The sequence below is a fragment of the Silurus meridionalis genome, chromosome 9 (assembly GCF_014805685.1).
Source record: "Silurus meridionalis isolate SWU-2019-XX chromosome 9, ASM1480568v1, whole genome shotgun sequence".
Taxonomy (NCBI): domain Eukaryota; kingdom Metazoa; phylum Chordata; class Actinopteri; order Siluriformes; family Siluridae; genus Silurus; species Silurus meridionalis.
Genome location: NC_060892.1, coordinates 9,243,024 through 9,266,749, shown reverse-complemented (window position 1 = coordinate 9,266,749; position 23,726 = coordinate 9,243,024). Strand labels below are relative to the sequence as shown.

Genomic DNA, 23,726 nt, shown 5'->3' with positions numbered 1-23,726 from the left:
ATGATATACTAAAGCAGTGTGCACTTGGGGAAAATTATGAGGAATGGGAATTGATCTTTTCATAATAGTGATGTCTTTTACCAGATGCATTACTACAGTATTGGTATAAAAATGGTAGCAAATGGTATTCTTTTCCTTTACGTCCCTCTCTTGGTCTATACGCAGTCTATCACCACATGTGAAATGGGCATGCCCGCCCATCCTCGATACTAAACTGGACAACTTGCACTTGCACCAAAATGCACTAAAGCAGCACTAAATCATAACAGAACCACTGAACAGGGATTGGTGATTATATTGAGATTTAGAGGCATCATTTTCCATTTCACAACATATATAAATGTTCCATCATTTAATTATTAACTTAACCAAAAGCAGTTAGTTGGATTTTATTTGGGTGAGGTCATGGAAAAAAAGCTGCATTTACTTAAGCCACTTATGTTTACCCCTTTGTTGATTTCTGTGAATTATACAGAGTAAACTGGGGTTTGAAATACATTTTTTCCCCTACTTAAACGTCCTCATAGAGAACTTCATCAATAAGTATGTCACTGTCGTCCACAGGAACCTGTTCACACAGCTGCTCTTTGAAGGCCAGTGCGATGGTGTAAGGTTTGCCTTTAAGGTGCCTCATGCAGCGCTGAAGGTACAAGTCGTAGAAGCCTTTACCTCTCCCCAAGCGATTGCCATTTTTATCAAAGCCCAGTCCGGGCATCAGGATCAGGTCGAGGCCACCTGTATGAGGGTTGGAAAGAAGGGTAAAAGCTTTAGTATTCTTCATCTGTTTCTTCACTAGTTTATATAGATTTAATATGCTATTGGGAAGTAAATGCTTTCATATACAATCAAGTTAATGAAACAAATGCACTACCATGAGGATTCTAATACCTGAACAATGAATATAAGCTGAAGGATGCAATTGTTTATTGTAGCATAACTCCAAATGTCTGATAATTAATTTTAATTCTGACCATATTGGCAAGAGGAACTTTTGGAACTTATTAGGATGATCACTTTGGAGTAGTTGTTTGCAATTTTATAAAGCCATCTGCAGTCTGGGGAAACGTATTGTAATGACAATATTAACATGCCTGACCAATTTCTTTCAAGGGAATCTACAAACTATTATGAATGGTAGCTTGACAAATGATAATCTAATGGCAGTTCAATAGAATTATGTGCTTGTGTGATTGTAGCTTGGCAAGTGGGTGTAAATAATTTAGTGAAATATGACTAAACACAATATCTGGTCAAAAAAAAAAGCCATTGATTAGTTTTATAGCACGAAATGCAACAATTAGCCATACCATCAAAACTACCTGCTGAATACTGTATAGGTCCACCTTGGACCAACAAAATAACCACAAGACTTATGAAGGACTGTCATTTGTGGCACAAGACATTAGTATCAGATCCTTTAAGTTCTGTAAACTGCATTGAATATGTTTGTCAAACACATTCCCACAGATGCTCAATTGGATTGAGACCTAGAGAATCTGGAGTCAACACCTGCACTCTTTATGGTCCCTCAAACCATTCCTGAACAATTCTATGCCAGTGTAATGAAGGGCACACTGGGTATAAACCAATGTTTAGATAGGTGTAACGTAAAAATAAGAGGTTGACCGATGGATTTTACCAATAGCCAATTTGGATTGTACTTGCCGATAACCGATTAAATCAACCAATATTTTTTTAAATGGATACTGGATAAAAACAAATGAACATAACACTCCATGTAAAATAGTACTAAACTATTACAAAAAAAATTGAAGTACCTAATCATACATATTTATATATTAATAAATATAAACTTTCTTTCGGCTTCTCCCGTTAGGGGTCGCCACAGCGGATCCTCCGCATGTTTTGATTTGGCACATGTTTTACGCTGGATGCCCTTCCTAACGCAACCCTCCCCAATTTATCCGGGCTTGGGACCGGCACTGAGAGTGGCTGGGGATGGTTCCCTGATCGGGAATCGAACCCGGGTCGCAGCGGTGAGAGCGCTGCATCTTAACCACTAGACCACCAGGGGACCCTATATATTAATAAATATAATACAATTAATAAATTATAAATAAAACATAGCTCTCTCCATGCACCGTGTGCGAATGTGCAGCACGCAGTCTCGAGTGTAAAAACAAACAGCAAGTGGCATCAGTGATTCAAACTCCAAAGCCGCTCTCGTAATAGCAGCGGACCGGAAGCCGGAAAAACGGTATTCTCTTTTGCCAATATTCAATAGTTCCAGCAATCAACTATCTGTGCTGATAAATAGGCAAAACCGATTAATTGGTTGACCGCTAGTAAAAGTAAAATCACAGGAATGCCAGGTTTCTTGGTAGAACATCGTCAGAGCATTATACTGTTTCCACAAGCATGCCTTCTTACCAAAGGGCATCCTGACCAATGTTTTCCACAGGCAAATAGAGATCTCATTCCTGACCATCCACATGATTCATCAGACCAGGTAAACTTTATCAATTGCATGAGAACTGGCTCTTCACTTTATCATATATACACAGACATATGTGAAAACATATACAACAATGCCACAGGGATAAAAAAAAAGTACCTAGAGTTAGCACAGTGTCACTGTGGCTATTCACACTTACTGGGAAAAAAATTGTTTTTGTGCATGTATGAAAATGCTAAAGAAACTATAGTGCTAGCCTTAGCTGCTAACCAGGAAGAAGCTAATGCTTCAGCTATGAATTCTTTAGCATTTTATGTCAAGTTCAATAATTTCTCTTTAAAGGAGAAATTCCTGACAATTCTGCATATTGAGGAAGTGAATGAATGAACGATGGAATGAACAAAGACATTTGTTAAAGTATGCTGAAATAAGTACAGTTAAGTAGATCATATCTTCAGAAAATACAGTGAGGAAAATAAGTATTTGAACACCCTGCTATTTTGCAAGTTCTCCCACTTAGAAATCATGGAGGGGTCTGAAATTGTCATCGTAGGTGCATGTCCACTGTGAGAGACATAATCTAAAAAAAAAAAAATCCAGAAATCAAAATATATCATTTTTAAACTATTTATTTGTATGATACAGCTGCAAATAAGTATTTGAACACCTGTCTATCAGCTAGAATTCTGACCCCTTAAAGACCTGTTAGTCTGCCTTTAAAATGTCCACCTCCACTACATTTATTATCCTAAATTAGATGAACCTGTTTGAGGTCATTAGCTGCATAAAGACACCTGTCCACCCCATACAATCAGTAAGAATCCAACTACTAACATGGCCAAGACCAAAGAGCTGTCCAAAGACACTAGAGACAAAAGTGTACACCTCCACAAGGCTGGAAAGGGCTACAGGGAAATTGCCAAGCAGCTTGGTAAAAAAAAAATCCACTGTTGGAGCAATCATTAGAAAATAGAAGAAGCTAAACATGACTGTCAATCTCCCTCGGACTGGGGCTCCATGCAAGATCTCACCTCGTGGGGTCTCAATGATCCTAAGGAAGGTGAGAAATCAGCCCAGAACTACACAGGAGGATCTGGTCAATGACCTGAAAAAAGCTGGGACCACCGTTCCAAGGTTACTGTTGGTAATACACTAAGACGTCATGGTTTGAAATCATGCATGGCACGGAAGGTTCTCCTGCTTAAACCAGCACATGTCCAGACACGTCTTAAGTTTGCCAATGACCATTTGGATGATCCAGAGGAGTCATGGGAGAAAGTCATGTGGTCAGATGAAACCAAAATTAAACTTTTGGGTCATAATTCCACTAAACGTGTTTGGAGGAAGAAGAATGATGAGTACCACTCCAAGAACACCATCCCTACTGTGAAGCATGGGGGTGGTAGCATCATGCTTTGGGGGTGTTTTTCTGCACATGGGACAGGGCGACTGCACTGTATTAAGGAGAGGATGACCGGGGCCATGTATTGCGAGATTGTGGGGAACAACCTCCTTCCCTCAGTTAGAGCATTGAAGATGGGTCGAGGCTTCCAACATGACAATGATCCGAAGCACACAGCCAGGATAACCAAGGAGTGGCTCTGTAAGAAGCATAACAAGGTTCTGGCATGGCCTAGCCAGTCTCCAGACCTAAACCCAATTGAGAATATTTGGAGGGAGCTCCAACTCCGTGTTTCCCAACTCCGTGTTTCAAAGGCAGACTAACAGGTCTTTAAGGGTCAGAATTCTAGCTGATAGACAGGTGTTTAAATACTTATTTGCAGCTGTATCATACAAATAAATAGTTTAAAAATCATATATTGTGATTTCTGGATTTTTTTTTTTAGATTATGTCTCTCACAGTGGACATGCACCTACGATGACAATTTCAGATCCCTCCATGATTTCTAAGTGGGAGAACTTGCAAAATAGCAGGGTTTTCAAATACTTATTTTCCTCACTGTGTAATATATATATATATATATATATATATATATACACACATACATATATACACACACACACACAGTGGGGGGGGGGGGGGGGGGGCGGCATTCCCTGAACCACCCTGCTTCTTCTTCTGTGCGTGCCCCGCAGTCATGCTGATCACACCTGACTCTCATTCACTCACTCATCCCATCTCCTATTTAAGCCCCTTACCTCCACACACTCGCGGTCTTTATTGTTTGTGCATGATCCTATGTGTTGGTTCATGTCGGTCTATGTGATCGCGTATACGGATCTCGCTATGTACCCTTCTTCTCGGACTCCGCCTTCTGTCAACGGCACCCCGGATTACCCCGATCCTGCTGTTTTCCATGTACACGCTGTCTGCACCACGTTTATCCGTTGCTGCCCAGCGCTGCGCTTTCCATAGCGCGGATCCGTGGATTCTCTACACGAACTGTCTCTGCTTTCACAGAACTTGGTGGACCGCGATCCCGGAGCGCACCACTGAATATTACTGCTTCGCTACAAGTATTGGTGGATTATCTCCTGAGTATTCTCAATAAACTTTGTTTGCGTTTACTTCGGCTTCCGCCTCCTTATCCGCATTACAGGTTATCTCGATCCGCATGACCAATCAAACAAATCGCGGCAACGATTGTTGTGTAAAAAAACCTCCAAAAACACGTACATGCACATTCTCATTTAATAACGCACATCATGTATATAAAGAAATTTCAAGCACGTTAATATATTGCCGCCATATTGGTTTTCGTTTATCTCGATGCTTTTTTGGCGTCCCCTAGGCCGGCAACATAACTGGGTTCCACGGTGTGTGTGTGTGTGTGTGTGTGTGTGTGTGTGTGTGTGTGTGTGTGTGTGTGTGTGTGTATATATATATATATATATATATATATATATATATATATATATATATATATATATATATATATATATATATATTCAATGTTACTGCTGATCGATGTGTACAAATAGCACAATATTTCATGTTAAATGCACCAAATGGCTTGATATTGTGATCAATGAAGAATAACCCTTGTGCCAACAGTCATTCATACAATATTTACATTTCTATTCCACTTGAGGAAAGCTAATTTCATTTTAAATGGCACTTTTAATTTCACTGTTAGCTTTCACTCTGATTTGGCAATGTCTCAGACAGAATTCCTCCAATGCAGCCAAGGAGTCCTGTTCTGCTCTGAGTCTGTCAATGTTTGCACATCATGAGCACAATATTAGGAGAGGTATATGAGCAAAGCTTTGAAAGTCATAAGAAGAAGTTATGATCCTTTTTGCGCTTTATTACATTTGGGCCTCTATACGAAACATATTATGTAATAACCAGCCTATAATATAATTATTATACTTTAGGCTGTTACAAACATTACTGCTTAAAAAAAATCCTGCCAGAAATGCAATTTATTACATTGTGACCACACCATTACGCAATAGCTTGATTATAATTAGATATATTCTGTACATCTGTCTGTAGAGGAGCACATTAGTACATTTTAGGGCTGCATACCAAACCTGTTATGTGATAATCTGCCCATAATGGATTAAGTCATTACCTTTAGAATTTAATTGCATTTCAGGCTGTACAGACGGTGTTTAAAGTTCAGCTGATTATTGCCGTGTAGCTGTACAAAATTGATTTTACTGATACTGCTGACCTACAATAAGTTAGTCTTCACAGTGTCTAGATAACAGATGCCCAACTGAACACTTATATTGGAGATTCCTAAAAACAACACCATCATCAAACATCTAAGAGAATATACTTTGGAAGAATTTTGTTCATCCTCCAGCACAGTCCATTTAATCTCTCAGCTTTATAAAAAAAAAAAAACCTTCACTAATAAATTTTTGTTGGGTTTTATTTAAACTTTTTTAGACAAACAAAAGGATTGTGTACTGGATTTCTATGCAACAACATTACTGAGGAAGCATTTGTGCTCTCAAAATAAAGCTAGTCCCAAAAAAAAAGGACATAATGAAGACAGCATGAGGACAGATGTCATCTAAAGCTCCTTATTTTGAAAGCATTTATATTGGAAGCATTTATATGAGCACTGCATTGTGCCCTTCTTGAAAAAAGACAATCCTACAATTTGTACTAGTACTGCATTGTGTCGTCCTCAGACAAGACAATCTGACAAATAATTTAATGGCAGTTTAATATTGGTGTTTCCTGAGATGCATACTCTATATTCAGTGCATACACATGAGAACATCTGACTAAAGGCATTCATTTGTACCCACATGGCTGAGAGTCACTAAATGTCCCCATACCTGACAATGAAAAATGCTAGGCAACATAATTCGCCTTGCAGTCAGACTAATTCATTGGTCACGATCAAACAGCAGGCTGACATATAAATGAGTCGAGATTTCAAAATCAACACAACCTCATTAAATATTGATAAACACAAGTACATCATAAAAGCAGTGCAATAATGATCAGCAGACGCCCTAGTTGGCCTCTCGGTGTAATAATATGCTCATATGTGACATTCATTTTTAATGTAAAAATGGTAAAGGTGGAGGAAATAAGTATGCATCTCACCCTCCTGCAAATAGCATTACATTTTACTGGAGGGTTCTACAGAAACTTCCTTCCTAAATACAGACTGAGCAAAGAAATGACTCAATAAATACAATATCAAATATTTAGAATTTAATAATATGTGCTATATAGGAAATGTTAGAATGCAGAAATGATAATAGTTATGGCCTCATCTTAACCAAGCAAACAAGAGAAACCAAACTTTTTCTAGTTGAAATGATGAAATGTAGTAGCTAGAGTTGTTGGTCAGTTCTTGGACTGGGTCTGGTCTGGTACTAGGATGCATTTTAGTCTTGAGCTCTGGTCTCGTCAAACATGGTTTTGGTCATTGCTCGCAACAAATATGGCACTGGAGTTTATTGTCTTTTCACATGAACTAGGGTTAGTTTGTCAAAGAAACACTAAATGTTGCCAAATAGTTGAAACAAGGACTTTGTCTCTGTCTCAATCTTGACCCTGTCTTGCATTTATTTGGACTCAATCATGACTTGGCTCCAATCCCCTTAAAACTTGATTCAATCTGTGCTAATACAGTAGTACCTCATACAGCAACTAATAGATAGATACAGATTAGATAGATACAACTTTGTCATTGCATAGTACAGGTACACAGCAATGAATGCAGTTTGGCATCTAGCAGAAGTGCAAATAGTAGCAATCATGCAAATTGTGCAGATGAATATGTAGCATATGTACAGCATGTAATATATACGTATGTATGTAAACATATGTACAGTGAATAAATATAAAGGCTATAGCAATGCAGAGATGTGTGGAGATTGTTGAGAAGTACAGGTAAATGGTTCTGAGGCTATGGCATTGGGAATAAATGTGCAGACACTGTTGTAAAGGAACAACAAGTAGAAGGTTCATGTTATAGCATTAGAAAATGTGCAAGATGAATAAACAAGGCCACTAATAAATATATATATATATATACACATATACACACACACACACACACACACACACACACACACACACACAGTACAGACCAAAAGTTTGGACACACCTGCTCATTCAAAGAGTTTTTTTTATTTTCATGACTATGAAAATTGTAGAGTCACACTGAAGGCATCAAAACTATGAATTAACACATGTGGAATTATATACATAACAAAAAAGTGAACTGAAAATATGTCATATTGTAGGTTCTTCAAAGTAGGCATCAAGAGAATGCCAAGAGTGTGCAAAGCAGTAATCTAAGCAAAAGGTGGCTACTTTGAAGAACCTACAATATGACATATTTTCAGTTGTTTCACACTTTTTTGTTATGTATATAATTCCACATGTGTTAAAGAGAAAACTCTTTGAATGAGAAGGTGTGTCCAAACTTTTGGTCTGTACTGTATATATGTATATATATACACACATACACGAATGTGAAATAGTAGGCAGAATGTACAGTAAGGTATATGTAGATACACAAAATATTCGATATATATAATATACCGATACCAATTTGCCCACAAGGAATATTGTAAAGTGGGATAATTCGTAATAAAAAAATACAACCATTAAGCACTAATATTATTCAGTATTTAGCATTTGATAATGGTGCCTTAACATCTAAAAGGAGAAAAAATTATCTTTACTGGGTACTTTACCTTTGAGAAGAGTGAATGCTGGCATGATTCAAATGACGTTCGGAGAAGAAAGATGGAGAATTATTGTTTGGAAGGAGACTAATCTCCTTCCACTATGAATTTGGGCAGACTGTCACCCGAATCACCGTTATCCCTTATTTTTCTCTTTTTTGATACACTTTGCTTCGTTTCACTGCTTTTACTACTTTCGCCTTTTTCAACTTCCGTAAAAAAAAATTTGCCTGTGAGATTCGGATGATTCCTATTCTGAATTTTTAGGCGTAAACCGATAGGAAAGTTTTTAGGAATTTCGATTTGTATTCTGAATTATACGTTATTCAGGGCATTCGTATTCAGAGGTACCACTGTACTGGTCTTTGAAGAGACAATGGCAGCCAAAGTAGGACTCACATGTGAATTCCAGCGGTCTTCTTGTTGAACACAAATTAAATGAGGTCCTTATTAATTTTACAATTAGTTATTGAAATAATAAAGAAATTACCGGCATTAGCTACTACTCATGTTATCACACATAATCTCACAAATCTTTAATGTAACGTCGTATATGACAAAAAAGTTGAAGCCAGGTTCCATTTTTGAGCTTCAAACTGTAAAGGAAACCTACAGTAACTGCAGGTAAAAACTAAAGTCATAAGTGGGCAGCTGAAGAAACCAAACTGCACACACAGTGTATGATTGATCTGAAGATGCATAACAGGTTAAAAGTTAAACAGTTAAGATTTTTACCAAATCACACCTATTTGCTACAAGAAAATTGTCTTGCTGTGCTGTTGCTTGTACGGTCATTGATATTGCAGTTCTGTATTGCACATAGAAAATGAACGGTTACTTGTTCCTGTGTCTCTTACTAGTGTGACCATAGGGTAATTGGTGACCCATGGCATGCTGGTGCTCAATTTATTTTGCACAGGCGCCAGCAATTAGCAAAGTCTCTGCCACAAACTACATTTAGTATTTATGTCAAGCACACTTGCTGCCTTGCTGCTGTGGTTAAGCATGTAGACTTACTTTAACTGTTGTTACCACAGTTTAGCATTAACCCATTAATATGACAATGCAATGCAGAAAACTGAACGTTTTAGGGATAAAATTAACTTAAATTTGTAAACACGGACAGCATCTTACAAAACTATTTGGTTACAAATATTTTAATTCTGTACATTCAAATGTATATAAATATAATGTTCAAATTATATGAAGATTTGGGAATGTATTTATAAATTGTTAAGATTATAAAGTCTTATATTGCTTGTTAGTTACATTACATTTAAAGTACACATAAGTAAACAACAGAGTCTAACCATGTCATGTCTGATTAATTATATTTGGGGTAAAGGGAACATTATATATATTTAGGGAATTTATGCAGAACCGTTTTTTAAATCAAGCCTCTTTATTTAGAGCATTGTCAATCCTATTTCTCCTCTTCATACCATAAAAAAATCTCCCGAGGGGTATTGTGTTGAACAAAGGATCTGTGCAGATTTTCTTTAAGTCTGCCTCAATCAAAAATTTTATCCATCCTCCCTGAACATCATCTCCTCTTACTATGAAGGTGGTTTTCCTGCGTTTTATTGTAAGGTGATGAAGATGGAAGGCATCCAGAAACCACTTTGAGAGGCTCACAGCAGGTTGCTGATCCAGGATCAGTGTGTAAAAATCACAGGCCCAGTAGGACAGTTGAGCGTTTTTACTGCTAAATGAATCTCTAAGGTACGGCCTTTAATGCACTGCACAGTATGAGAAAAGAAGCTCTGGGGACGTGCAGTGCCGCTCGCCATGAATATCCAAATCTGATATCTGAGGCAACTTGGATATTCTGCAGCATTTTATAATACGGTTAAAAACAAACAAAGAAAACACAAGCCTTACCTCCTGGGGATGAAGCAGATATCAAATCATCAATTCATGGTTGGCTGCATTTACTTTTTTTTTTTTTTTTTTTAACAGTTTACCACCCCTTTGTATGTGTGTGTGTGTGTGTGTGTGTGTGTGTGTGTGTGTGAGTGTGAGTGTGAGAGAGAGAGAGAGAGAGAGAGAGAAAGCTTCCACTGTATAAAGATGTTACGCTATAATAACCTTGTCTACAAGAATCACAGCTTTAGTATTAGTATCAAAACACCACCACCACAAAGGGCAGTGGTGAAAATGCAGGAAAAATATTGAGATAATATTTGCTCAAAAGTCTTTGCTTGTCCTTATAAAACCTAAAAAATTAGTTCTTGTTCACACTTACAAAGAAATCTTTAAACTGTCATTGTTTATTGCACTGACTATTCAGCTCCAACATTTATACTTTATAGACACTACAAACAATGTCCTGCGGTGAGTGTACGATTTAGGAATGTAGAAGAAAATGCCAGAACAAAACATCACAGAAATACACTCAATGCCTGATATACACTTTATGGTCAAAGGTTTATGCTTAACACTCAACACACCCATTTATTCTTCACCCGAACTGCAGCTACAAAGTTGGAAATCACAGAATTGCATATAACGTTTGTATGCCCCAGCATCATAGTTTCTCCTCTACTGAAACTAAGAGGTCCGAAACTGTTCCAGCATGACGCTGGAATAAAACAAGATCTATGTGTAGGCCATTAGATTTCTTCCACTCCAAACCTGGCAAACCAAAGACCTGAACTCAACTCCACTGAACACCTATGGGATGAACTGAAATACAAAAATGCCCCAGGCCTTCTAGGGCAACATCAACGCCTTATCTACAATAATGCTCTTGTGACTGAATGGGCACAAATCCCTAAAGCTACACTCTGAAATCAATTGGAGTCTAGTTTTAGCCTTTCTATAAAAATCACAGTCTATCCAAGAAACACTGGGAATGAGGAAGAGAAACCACCACGACCAGTAGAGCACCGACATTAACACAAACACATTCAAATGCTCGAGGCAATTTAGTGTAGCCAGTCCAACTAGTCACATGTTGTTGGGCGGTGGGAGCACATGCAAAACTCATATACAGTAACCTGAGCTCAGGATATTAAACCAGTAACCAGAACCAGAAACCCTGGAGCTGTGAATCCATCCTACAGTGCCACTGTACCACCCCTCATCTGTTTATGCTATTTTTAAATAAGGATCTGAATTTTCACCTCTTCTGATTGCCAGGTCCAATGGCACATCATATCCCATAAGTGTTGCCACAATAAACAACTATGAATGCAGCATTTTCCTATAAACTGTCAGACTATGGAACTAAATATCACATTGTTGGTACATCAGTGCATAAAAGATTTGGTTCCAATATTCACATTTTTTTAAAAATCTGTTGACTAAGCATTTCTCAGCTCATCGCATCAATTTTTTCCACAAAATTAATATAAGTTCTTAAATAGACTCTAGAGAATTAGATAAATGAAAAATAGATTTAAATCAGCCAATGATTTATCACAATGCAAACAAACTAATTTCATCAAATTGTCTGCTTCTAAAAGGAATGAAACTTCTACTCGGAATGACAAGTATCTTGGTTTTGCCTCCTTTGGCTGCACTTTAAAACATGGACCAAACCTTCTTTAGTTTGACTAACAGGGTTAAAGGCCATGACAAATTGGTTTGACTGCGTTTTGATGCGACATTAAAAAAAGAATTAAAAAATCTTAAAAAGATTATGAGAATAAACTTGTAGCAATTTGTAGTCAAAATATTTTGAGAATAAAGTCGAAATTATGAGAATGAGGTCGAAATATTTTGAGAATAAATAAAAAATACGAGAATAAAGTCGAACTATTTTGAGAATAAAGTCGAAATTACGAGAATAAAGTCGAACTATTTTGAGAATAAGGTCGAAATTATGAGAATAAAGTCGAAATATTTTAAGAATAAAGTCAAAATTACGAGAATAAAGTCAAAATATTTGGAGAATAAAGTCAAAATTACGAGAATAAAGTCAAAATATTTGGAGATTAAAGTTACATTTCGTAGCAATTCAAGCTCAAAGTGGTAATATTTTGGAGAAAAAAAATATATATCACAGAATTGTGAGAAACGTTAGCTGTTTTGCATAAAATGGATTTGGAGGATTTGGTTAAATCCTATTTTAGGTTCGGATTTAGCAATAATGATATTCTTTGTCTTTTGTTGCAAGAGATATAATTAGTAGACGGACAGTAAAGCAGTTATGTCGGGAACAATTTATTCAGGAAAAAATCAGACGGGCATTGAGGAAATTGCCTCTTTTGTGCAGTCTGAAATAGCGACCAGTGGTCAACTCCGAGGATATCGCTGGGTAAATCTGCATGCTATTCGAAGAGGATATATTCATTCTCAGGACATAAGCGGATGATGAATAAATCGACCCTGAAGGAGTTAAACGCCGTTGTTTCCGACTTCATTCTCATATTGCTATGACTTTAATCTCATAATCTCCGATTGTTTTTTTGTTTGTTTTTTTTTAATCGAGGCCACACCTCCTTTGGTTCAACAAGAGGCACAAGCACCAATCTTTTAATGGTTGAAATGTCTGGCACAGTAGCAATGCTGTTTATTGGTTGAACTGGAAGGCATATTGGTCACAACTTCTTTGGTTAGACTGATGGACACACAGTCCCTGCCTCCTCTGGTGAAATAATAGGCACAGAGGCAATTCCTACTTTAATGGGTGTAATGAGGACAGAATGTGTGATGTAAATAGGAAATATATTTCGCAGGCACTTGAAAATATGTTGAAACTCTTTCACATGCAGAGCGGATGCTGATATATGATGAGTCATATCGGCACCCTGCAGAGAGTCCTGCCTTGTGATTTGTTTTAATACAGAACAGAAACTTGTCATTGGGTTACAGCTTTGAAAAGGTAATTAGTGTTCTTTGTTTTCAGAGTGTTTGGTGTTTGTATGGAACAGCTTTCCTCATTTACAGCTCGCTTTATAGCTAAACACACAGGCATATTTAGTGAAATGACAAAGTGAGCTTCTGTGCTGTTCCTTAGATCTGTTCTAAACACAAGTATAAAGAAAAACCTGTGAGAAAAACGTGAAATTATTCACAAATACGTCTCATATACCACTGAAATCAGCCCATAGGCTCGGTTAATTGTACACCACTATTAAAGCAATACTGAGGATGGTCCAAGTTCAGATATTGAAGATGAGAAATTAGGATGGTTGCATTGGTGCATCCCTAAGGTACAGAGACACATAACAAAACAACAACAAATACACTTTCATTCCCACACAGACCTTTTTATTTTACTATCTAGTCAATGGCTGGTCTTTTTACAGTGGGAGTATTTAAAAGCAAACAGTTCAATGAGAACACCACAGATGCACTCTTTTGAACAAATACCTTTCACGGTTGCTCGCTTTCCTTACATCCTGTGAAGCCTAGAGTAAATCTAGCTCATAGGTCAATGTTTTGGTCCATTTATTTTTTAGTGACTATTTCTCTCTATCCCTGTCTTTCTTCCTCCGTCAGTTTTACTGTTAGCAAATCTTTTCGTGAAATTCGAGATGACGTTTAACACTAAAAAATGACCAGAGTGTCTGATTAGTAGCTGTTTCTAAAACTAGTATAATAATGCTTAGGATTAAAAGATATCAGAAGCAGCGAAGGTAAGCCGAAACTCAAAGCTAACGTTTGTAAAATCACATGAATAAACAGTTTGATAGGGCAAGGATGAGGAATGGCTACCATGGAGTGAGGACTTGCCCGACTCAAGAGGGTGACCAGAAAAGCAAGACCAGATTTACATCTAAACGCCAAAAAAAATCTAATTTCTGTGTTTTTTAGTTCTGGGATCATGAGATCTGTGTATAAGACAACATTAGTGACTTTGGACTTTTTGGTGGATTTGTAAAGACCTAATGGGAGTGAGAGCAAAGCAAAAACTTCTTTGGACAGGAGGGAGATCGTCCTTTTGTCCGACACTGAAATCTGTCTAGAAATAAATTAAATAGGAATAAATGGCAAGAAAAGGAAACAAATTCCTAGCTGTAGCTGACACCTTTATCTGTGGGCGTAAAAGTTCATCATGGTTGATGGTCATTTGATAAAAAAAAACAAGTGGGAGCTTGCTACTATTGGTAGATTTTGGGATGATGGAACTAGTTCCTGTATAGGAGCATTAGAGATCAGGGTGTAAACATGAGCAACAGTATGCTAGGCACATATAATCAGATCTTACATTGGAGGTAGGAGGTAGAGAACAAGAGCTGCAGGCTGCAAGTGGTTTGGATGTGCATGTGAAAGGTTGGGGAGGGAGTTAGACAGGCGAAGGGTTGGGATAAGTGAAATGTGTTAAGCAGGGTTGGAGTAAATGAGGAAAAGGATTCATGAGGATAAATATGAAGAGGACTGGAATGAATGAATAAAGATGTACTGTGTGAGGCTGGGAAGAGAGACGAGAGACTGACTGTGTGAGTATAAGGTGGAATAAATAGGAGAGGATTTGGAACTGGTGAAGAACGATGAGGCATGGGACATGTGAGCGAGGAGGCTGGAATGAAGGGCAAATTATTGGGATTAATGAAGAAACCTGGAACACAGGAGGAGGAAGTTGGTTGGGGTGTGTGAGGAAGGAAAAGGTGCCCCCAGTCTCCAATTCTACATTGGTATGCCCACAAATTTCAGCATGTGCCAGGAATATAAGAAAATATAAATAAAGCGCAAAACATAGCCCTTATCAGTTGAGACTTCAGTTCACGAATGGTGTGCCTTTTGCTTTTATGCGCGTTACATCACATTGTGGAGAAAGATAGCCCATCTGTAATTCTTTAAAAAAGGGTTAAAAAGTGCACCTGCAATCCTTCAGACAAAAATAAATAAATCTGTGGTACTTCAGAAAGAGAGATCATGAGAAAATCTGCCTGAGATGGACAGGGCTGCAAGCAATGAGAGACAGTAAGGGCTGAGAGTACTGAGGCTGAAGGGGTTCCAGGAACTTAGGAATGCAGGTTGCTGTTAGAACCAAAATAAGTGGGGCGACAGCAGCAATATAAGAGAAGCAGTGAGAACTGGAGAGAAAGAAAGGGCTGAAAGCACTATAAAATAAAATGGGCTTAAAGAACGGAAAGAATGGATCAAGAGATGGTTAGGGCTGCAAGTAGCAAATAATGGGAGTCTGCAAGCGAGGAGATTTATGGGGGTGAAAAATCAAATAAAGTGATGGCTGTTGGCATCTAGAGACCGGTGGGGCTATGATTGATTTTTTTTAATTCATTTATTTATTTTATATACACACACACATACACACACATACACATACACACACACACACACACACACACACACACACACACACACACACGTATGTATGTATGTATCCACATCATTTTCTGAATTTGGCTTGAATAAAAAGTAACAACACAGCGCCATCTGGTGGTCCTGGCCACAACACTATAAAAAAAACTTACTTATTGAATTTGTTTTTATAAATTTTTAATCAATGGGCTTCCATTACATTGATTTTAGAAAATCTTAAGGCTTTAAACAGTTCACATGTGTTTCAAAAGCAGATGCATTTCCTCCTACATTAACCTACAATGTACACCTGCTTTCAAAGTCACAGTGAAGTACATAATTAAATTACTCCGATGAATTAATATGGCATGTATATAAGGAGACATATTCTTTAATTTTCTTTTCCTATAAAATGTACTTTTAAAATACTGTACAGTAGGACCCCCAGTGCAAGTTTCACACCCTGCGTGAGGCACTTTATGGGAAACCTACCTGTAGCAAGAGCTTCCTCTCTCTGTGTGTCGTTGTCAGCAGGCTGCTGAATGTTCCAGCTGGTGACGGGCAACGAGTTCATGTCCTCCATACTGTTCAGGCGCAGCATGTCCATGTGGTTGCTGTTGCTCTGGTACCTAGGGATGAAACAGACCTTGCCGCTGCTGAACATGTGCTGAAGGATGGCGTCGGTGCAAACTTCATCATACATGCTCAGGAACACAGCAATGCGTTGACTGCTTCTGTAGTTGGGATGTTTGAACAGCTGCAGAGATGCAAAAATAAAATGGTGTGAATTTTAGAAATACAATGGAGCACTGAATTATTATTTATAAAATTGGTTTATTACATTCCTCTTATAGTCAGCAGTATTTGAACATTCAGTGCATGCATGGCCTTTTTTTCTGTCAATCCCAGACAAAGAGGTGTGTCCTCTTAACCTTCCAGTCTTAATGAAGGAGGTGTGGCATCTGTGCCCGTCAGTCTCAGAAAAGGACATAAGGCTCCTGCAACTGTCAGTCCCATTAAAGGAGATATATGTCTCCGCGGTGAAAGGCAATCCTGGTAAAGGAGATGTGGCACTCCTATTTCTTTCCACAGAGCAAAAAGCTGATGGTGTTAGAAAATGTGTTTTGCAAGTCTAAGGATTTATGGCCTGGAAAACTGGACACAATGGTAGTCTGGATTTTTTATTATTAGTTAAAGAAACCGAATTCAAAATGTAGGCAAGGACCATTACTTCCTTACAGATCACTTAAAGTGGACTACAATTCATGGACCAGGTGCAATCTGAAGTGAACTGTCTCTATGTTAAAGCTTTTATATATATATATATATATATATATATATATATATATATATATATATATATATATATATATATATATATATATATATATATATATATAGCTCAAATGCACAGAGGGATTTGTTTTTTTAATTAAAGTTATTTTCCTGTGTTTCTTGTTACCATTACACATGTGACACACACATGGAATGTCACTTTAACTCTGGACTTTAATAGCATCCCTTTTATACCAACATATGGACACTTTAAAAACATTAATAACACTTGACCACCTCAATCTGTACATCTGTCATACACATATCCATCCCCTTCTGCTTAATTCACATACATACATATATATATATATATATACAGTGATTTGAACACCCTGCTATTTTGCAAGTTCTCCCACTTAGAAATCATGGAGGGGTCTGAAATTGTCATCATAGGTGCATGTCCACTGTGAAAGACATAATAAAAAAAAAAATCCAGAAATCACAATGTATGATTTTTTAACTATTTATTTGTATGATGCAGCTGCAAATAGGTATTTGAACACCTGAGAAAGTCAATGTTAATATTTGGTACAGTAGCCTTTGTTTGCAATTACAGAGGTCAAACGTTTCGTGTAGTTTTTCACCAGGTTTGCACACACTGCAGGAGGGATTTTGGCCCACTCCTCCACACAGATCTTCTCTAGATCAGTCAGGTTTCTGGCCTGTCGCTGAGAAACACGGAGTTTGAGCTCCCTCCAAAGATTTTTTATTGGGTTTAGGTCTGGAGACTGGAACCTTCCGTGCCATGCATGATTTCAAACCATGACGTCTTAGTGTATTACCAACAGTAACCTTGGAAACGGTGGTCCCAGCTCTTTTCAGGTCATTGACCAGCTCCTCCCGTGTAGTTCTGGGCTGATTTCTCACCTTCCTTAGGATCATTGAGACCCCACGAGGTGAGATCTTGCATAGAGCCCCAGTCCGAGGGAGATTGACAGTCATGTTTAGCTTCTTCCATTTTCTAATGATTGCTCCAACAGTGGACCTTTTTCACCAAGCGGCTTGGCAATTTCCCCGTAGCCCTTTCCAGCCTTGTGGAGGTGTACAATTTTGTCTCTAGTGTCTTTGGACAGCTCTTTGGTCTTGGCCATGTTAGTAGTTGGATTCTTACTGATTGTATGGGGTGGACAGGTGTCTTTATGCAGCTAACGACCTCAAACAGGTTCATCTAATTTAGGATAATGAATGTAGTGGAGGTGGACATTTTAAAGGCAGACTAACAGGTCTTTGAGGGTCAGAATTCTAGCTGATAGACAGGTGTTCAAATACTTATTTGCAGCTGTATCATACAAATAAATAGTTTAAAAATCATATATTGTGATTTCTGGATTATTTTTTTTTTAATATGTCTCTCACAGTGGACATGCACCTACGATGACAATTTCAGACCCCTCCATGATTTCTAAGTGGGAGAACTTGCAAAATAGCAGGGTGTTCAAATACTTATTTTCCTCAATGTATATTATATATATATATATATATATATATATATATATATATATATATATAATTCAAGTTTTTTATTCTTTAATTAACATGGCCATGGACAAATATAAATGCTTTATGCAAATGCATGTTTATTATTAGTGAACCCATACTCTACATAGAGTATGAAGATTCTTTTAAATGTTTGAAAGTAATTATGGTGTTTTAAATTACATAAATCATCAGGACACCGAACGGAACTGTCGCTATTTTCCACATGGATGGTTCATGAGATAATGAAGTACAGTGTCTCACCCAAAATATATCTACACATATGGGAAGATGGTAAATCCAACTCCTCAAAATACATGTTCACAAAAAATGCCATCTTTAACACAGATGTTGAAAAGACTTAACATTCTGTCACTGTCTAAAAGCAAAATTAAAAGAAGATAAGGGAAATAGATGAATCATCAATTAATGGGAAGCTGAGGTAAACTTAATACGGTTTCTAAATTAAGAGTGTCGACAGCACCAAAGGATTAGTAGTAAAGTCAGAGGGGGCTTGATGGGTAAAGAAGATTATCAACAAAGAAAATAAAGATGATTTAGTAATAGACTGAGTTTCCAACCAAACCCACAAAAATTCTGATTGATTAGACAAACATTAATTTATGAATATGAGCAGCCCAATAATATGACTGAAAATCTGGTAATGCAAGGCCACCCTGAAATGTACATCTCTGAAACAATGTTTTGGCGATCCGTTGAACCCTTCCACAAAATAAATGACACCATTATATGTAACGTGCAGCTGAGCAGGACGTAGAAGACCAAACCTAATGCCGGGACTCGCCCTCAGCTGATGTCCATTATCATTTAAGGGCCTGTGCACACTTTACAGTAAGGTCTGAGAACACAGAGATAGACATATCTCCAACTTTTATCTGCCACTGCTCCCTAGCAGGATGTCCACACAATCTGAAAAATAACGCAGTCTCGTCACAATCGCTCGCGGTCGCTCCCCCGTCTTAGGCTTAAGGTTGCAATGTACGATGTGCCCTCTCCAACAACGGCTCATTCTCCAGCTCAAACACGTCTTTAAGCAGTTTAGCCATCCCTTCTGTGCAAGAGCAGTCAGCAATGTCCTCAGGGACTTCAAAAATCTGAATATTGTTGCAGCGTTGGGCCTTGATTTGTGCACTGGTGTGCAGTTATGTTGGAACAGGAACGGGCCATCCCCAAACTGTTCCCACAAAGTTGGGAGCATCAAATTGTCCTGGTATGCTGAAGCATTAATTAACAATTCCTTTCACTGGAACTAAGGGGCCGAGCCAAACTCCTGAAAAACAACCCCACTTCTTAATCCCTCTCCACCAAACTTTACACTTGGCACAATGCTGTCAGACAAGTACCATCCTCCTGGCAACCGCCAAAACCAGACTCGTCCAATCGGATTACCAGACAGTGAAGCGTGATTCGTCACTTCAGAGAACACGTCTCTGCTTTAGAGTCCAGTGACGACGTGCTTTACACCACTCCATCCATTGCTTTGCATTGCACTTGCTGATGTAAGGCCTGGATGCAGCTGCTCGACCGTGGAAACCTGTTCCATGAAGATCTCTACACACTGTTCTTCTTCTAATCTGAAGGCCATATGAAATGCAGCTATTGACTCAGAAAGTTGGCGATGTCTGTGCACTATGCGTCTCAGTATCCGCTGACCTGCTCTGTGATTTTACGGGTTCTACCACTTCATGGCTGAGTTGCTGTCATTCCCAATCACTTCTTATTTGTTATAATACCACTAACAGTTGATTGTGGAATATTTAGTAGCGAGAAAATTTCACGACTGGACTTGATGCACAGGTGGCATTTTATCACGGTACCACGCTGGAATTCGCTGAGCTCCTGAGAGCGACCCGTTCTTTCACAAATGTTTGTAGAAGCAGTCTGCATGCCATGGAACCGTAGAAGTGATTGGAACACCTGAATTCAATGATTTGGATGGGTGAGCGAATACTTTTGGCAATATAGTGAATATACAGACTTTAAATTCGCAAAAACATATTTTACTTATTTATCTGCTTTATATAATCGAGTGTCTGTGAGGAAAGACTTAACAGACAGCACAAAGACAGAAGTAGCTTCGTTCAAGTTCTCAGTTTATAGCTGTAAACATCCATATACATGTGTATTGCATATATTTCAAACAAAACTACTGAGCATCTGTTGCCGGATTCACACATATAATTTATGTAAAATATGAATACACATAAGCACCACTGGACAGGTGTGCAAGGTATTTTTGATTCCAACTGAAAATTTTTCAAGCATCTACATGGCTCATTTATATCCTATTGACCAGATGAGTCAGATTTATTTATAGATTATTAGATGTACACCAGCACTTATTCTGTTTGAGATCAATCTGCATTTACATTAAGGCTTTTCTATCCATTATTAATGGATAACTTGGCTTTATGTGTATGTACTGAGGAAAAAGCAGATGGGCTTGGCAAAACGTAGCCAATCCACCTACGTGCATGTTTTTGGGAGCTGGGAAGAAACTGAAGTATCCAGAAGTAGACCACAAAACTCGACTCTCAGGATAGTAATGGAGCCATTGAGCTGTAAAGCCATAACAGTATCAAGGGGCAAATACGGTTTTGAACTAAAGTGCAAAGATGTGGAAAAATGCACTTGACGGCTTTTACACATTTGAAAGTCCACAGGCCAAGAATTATTAACATCTATACAACGATGTAGTATCTTGTGATAGAAGAGTATCTGCAAGAGTGAAAGGGAAAGTTTATAGGACTGTGGTGAGACCTGTGATGTATGAATTAGAGACCGTGGCAATGAGTAAAAGACAGGAGGTGGAGCTGGAGGTAGCAGAGCTGAAGATGTTAAGGTTTTCGTTGGGAGTGACGAGGATGGACAGGATTAGAAATGAGTTCATTAGAGGGACAGCGCATGTAGGACGTTTTGGAGACAAGGTGAGGGAGGCGAGATTGAGATGGTTTGGACATGTGCAGAGGAGGGACATGGGGTATATCGGTAGGAGAATGTTGAGGATGGAGCCACTAGGAAGGAGGAAAAGAGGAAGACCAAGGAGGAGGTTTATGGATGTGGTGAGGGTTGAAAGAGGCAGATGTAGAGGACAGAAGGGTATGGAGACGGATGATCTGCTGTGGCGACCCCTAATGGGAGAAGCCGAAAAAAGAAGAATACTCCTTTCCTATGAAAGGCCAAAAATCAAACTTGATTGAGGGCCCTAGACATAGAATAAATGTTGCATTAAACTAAAGTTTATATTAAAATATATGAAAAATTGCCATGGTCTCTCATATATAAATAGAAAACATGACTGTTTTTGGCTTAAATTGTGCAGTTTTATTTTTTATAAACTTATAGTACAATGAGAAACAATCTGATTTATTGGACATTAGAGTTTAATACCTAATACAGCTATTTGGGGAGCTCTTATGCATGACATCAGTCTAAATTTTCCTTTTTTTTCTCTCAAATGTTATTCTTTTTCTCCCTTTTCCTGTGTATGGCATGCTGGACCAGTCAAAACATTGGTTTGGATATTCATGGTATAGTTAGAGACACACTGAAGATCCTTAAGGCCAGTGATTTTGTGTGCGCGCGCGCGTGTGTTATTCCCTATGCACATTGCCCTTGTTTACAAAGCGCACACGTGTAAACGCTCTGCACCCCAGACCTGTCCACATCTGTATTTACCTTTTGTGAAACGATCTGGGACTGGCGTCGCTTCTCCTCGTCACTCAGAGCAGCAACTCGCTTCTTGAGCTCTTTCCTGAGGGTCTGTTTGGCTGCTCGCAGCGCTGCCATCGCGCTCAGCTGGCTCATTAGACACACCTGCAGGTTAGAATGCACTGGTCCTGTTTCACCAATTTGTTCTGATCAAGGTTTCAAATGTTAATCAGTAACTGATGAGCATCTACCCACGCATGCCATTACACACACATGCGCGCGCGCACACACACACATCAACCAACTGCATGGGCTGAGACTAACTTTAAAGGACTACATTTCCCGGCGTAGGCAGACGAACCAAAGTACTTCCGGTGTTTTAGTGCCAAGCAGGTACACTTTTAAAGCCAATAAAAAGGTTGTTTTAATTTAATAATTGAACATATATACAACCATAATGCATGTATATAACAATAGTAGAAATCTAGATGAGATTATAAGGGGTCCCGAACCACCGGGCCGCGAAGAAAAAATATATAACCTTCATTTTTATTGTTTTTCCCCCAATCGTATTGATTTGTGCAGCATGCAGGGTGTTTTATAAAAAAAAACAAAAAAAATTAATAAAAAAAAAAAAAATAATAATTATATATATATATATATATATATATATATATATATATATATATATATATATATAGTTTTATAAAAAAAAATATATAAAAATATTCCGTTTGTGTCCATTTTTTCTTTACATCGATAAAATAAACTTGTATATATGTAATTTAACTTTTTTTATATGTAATTAAATGAAGCAAAATACAATAGTGGACGAGCATATAGTTAACAGAATATTACATGCATTTCCAGTATCAGTGTACCTTCTGGTCATTTAGTTTTCATGTTGGGAAGAGAATCTGCAACATGCAAAAAGCACCGTTGTTATTATTTTCTTCTAATACTCCAGAACCAAACTACGTGAAAAAAACAAGTCATTTTCCCGTTTGTAGATGCACGAAAATTAAAATCAGAGGGGAAACTAAAACATAAAACCCGCTTGATTACTTATGTGTAATTTGCAGAACTGCAGAAACAAGCCACTTGTTTCCCGGTGCCCCGTGACACGGACGGAACTTCCGGTACGACGTAAACAATCATTCGCTGCGATGTCGCAATTCATTCATCTATTCTTAGTAAGATGCCTAATCACAGTCTTACAGAATAATTATGGACTTTGTTGATTCAGATGTTTGTGACGGTACGGCAATGAGCAGTGTGAAAAGCTCAGAGGTTTAACAATACCTCAATGGTTATAAAGTCGGACGTGTTCTGTTTAGTAATGTGGGAAACGATTTCGTGGAATTAAAAGCGGATGTAGATGTTTTTATCAATGTCACGTAAAAATATAGACGTCAGGACGCCCGTGTAGTTACTCAGCAGCAATACTGTGTGAAAGGTCAATACATAAAAATAAAGTGTTTAA

The 23,726-nt window shown here is 38.1% G+C and overlaps 1 protein-coding gene across 2 annotated transcripts; it reads right to left on the bottom strand.

The window, feature by feature from the left end:
• Positions 1 to 275: 275 nt before the first annotated feature.
• Positions 276 to 23,322, bottom strand: mthfs (5,10-methenyltetrahydrofolate synthetase (5-formyltetrahydrofolate cyclo-ligase)). 2 transcript variants are annotated; one of them, XM_046857634.1, is made up of 4 exons: positions 23,309 to 23,322; positions 22,271 to 22,408; positions 16,253 to 16,517; positions 276 to 735 (listed from the first exon to the last, which is right to left on the bottom strand). In XM_046857634.1, the coding sequence occupies exons 2-4, from the start codon at positions 22,397 to 22,399 to the stop codon at positions 512 to 514; spliced, it is 618 nt and encodes a 205-aa protein (XP_046713590.1). In that variant the 5' UTR covers positions 22,400 to 22,408; positions 23,309 to 23,322; the 3' UTR covers positions 276 to 511. The 2 variants fall into 2 exon arrangements, with proteins under 2 accessions (XP_046713590.1, XP_046713589.1); XM_046857633.1 differs by lacking the exon at positions 23,309 to 23,322 and adding an exon at positions 23,125 to 23,238.
• Between the last annotated feature and the right edge of the window lie 404 nt (positions 23,323 to 23,726).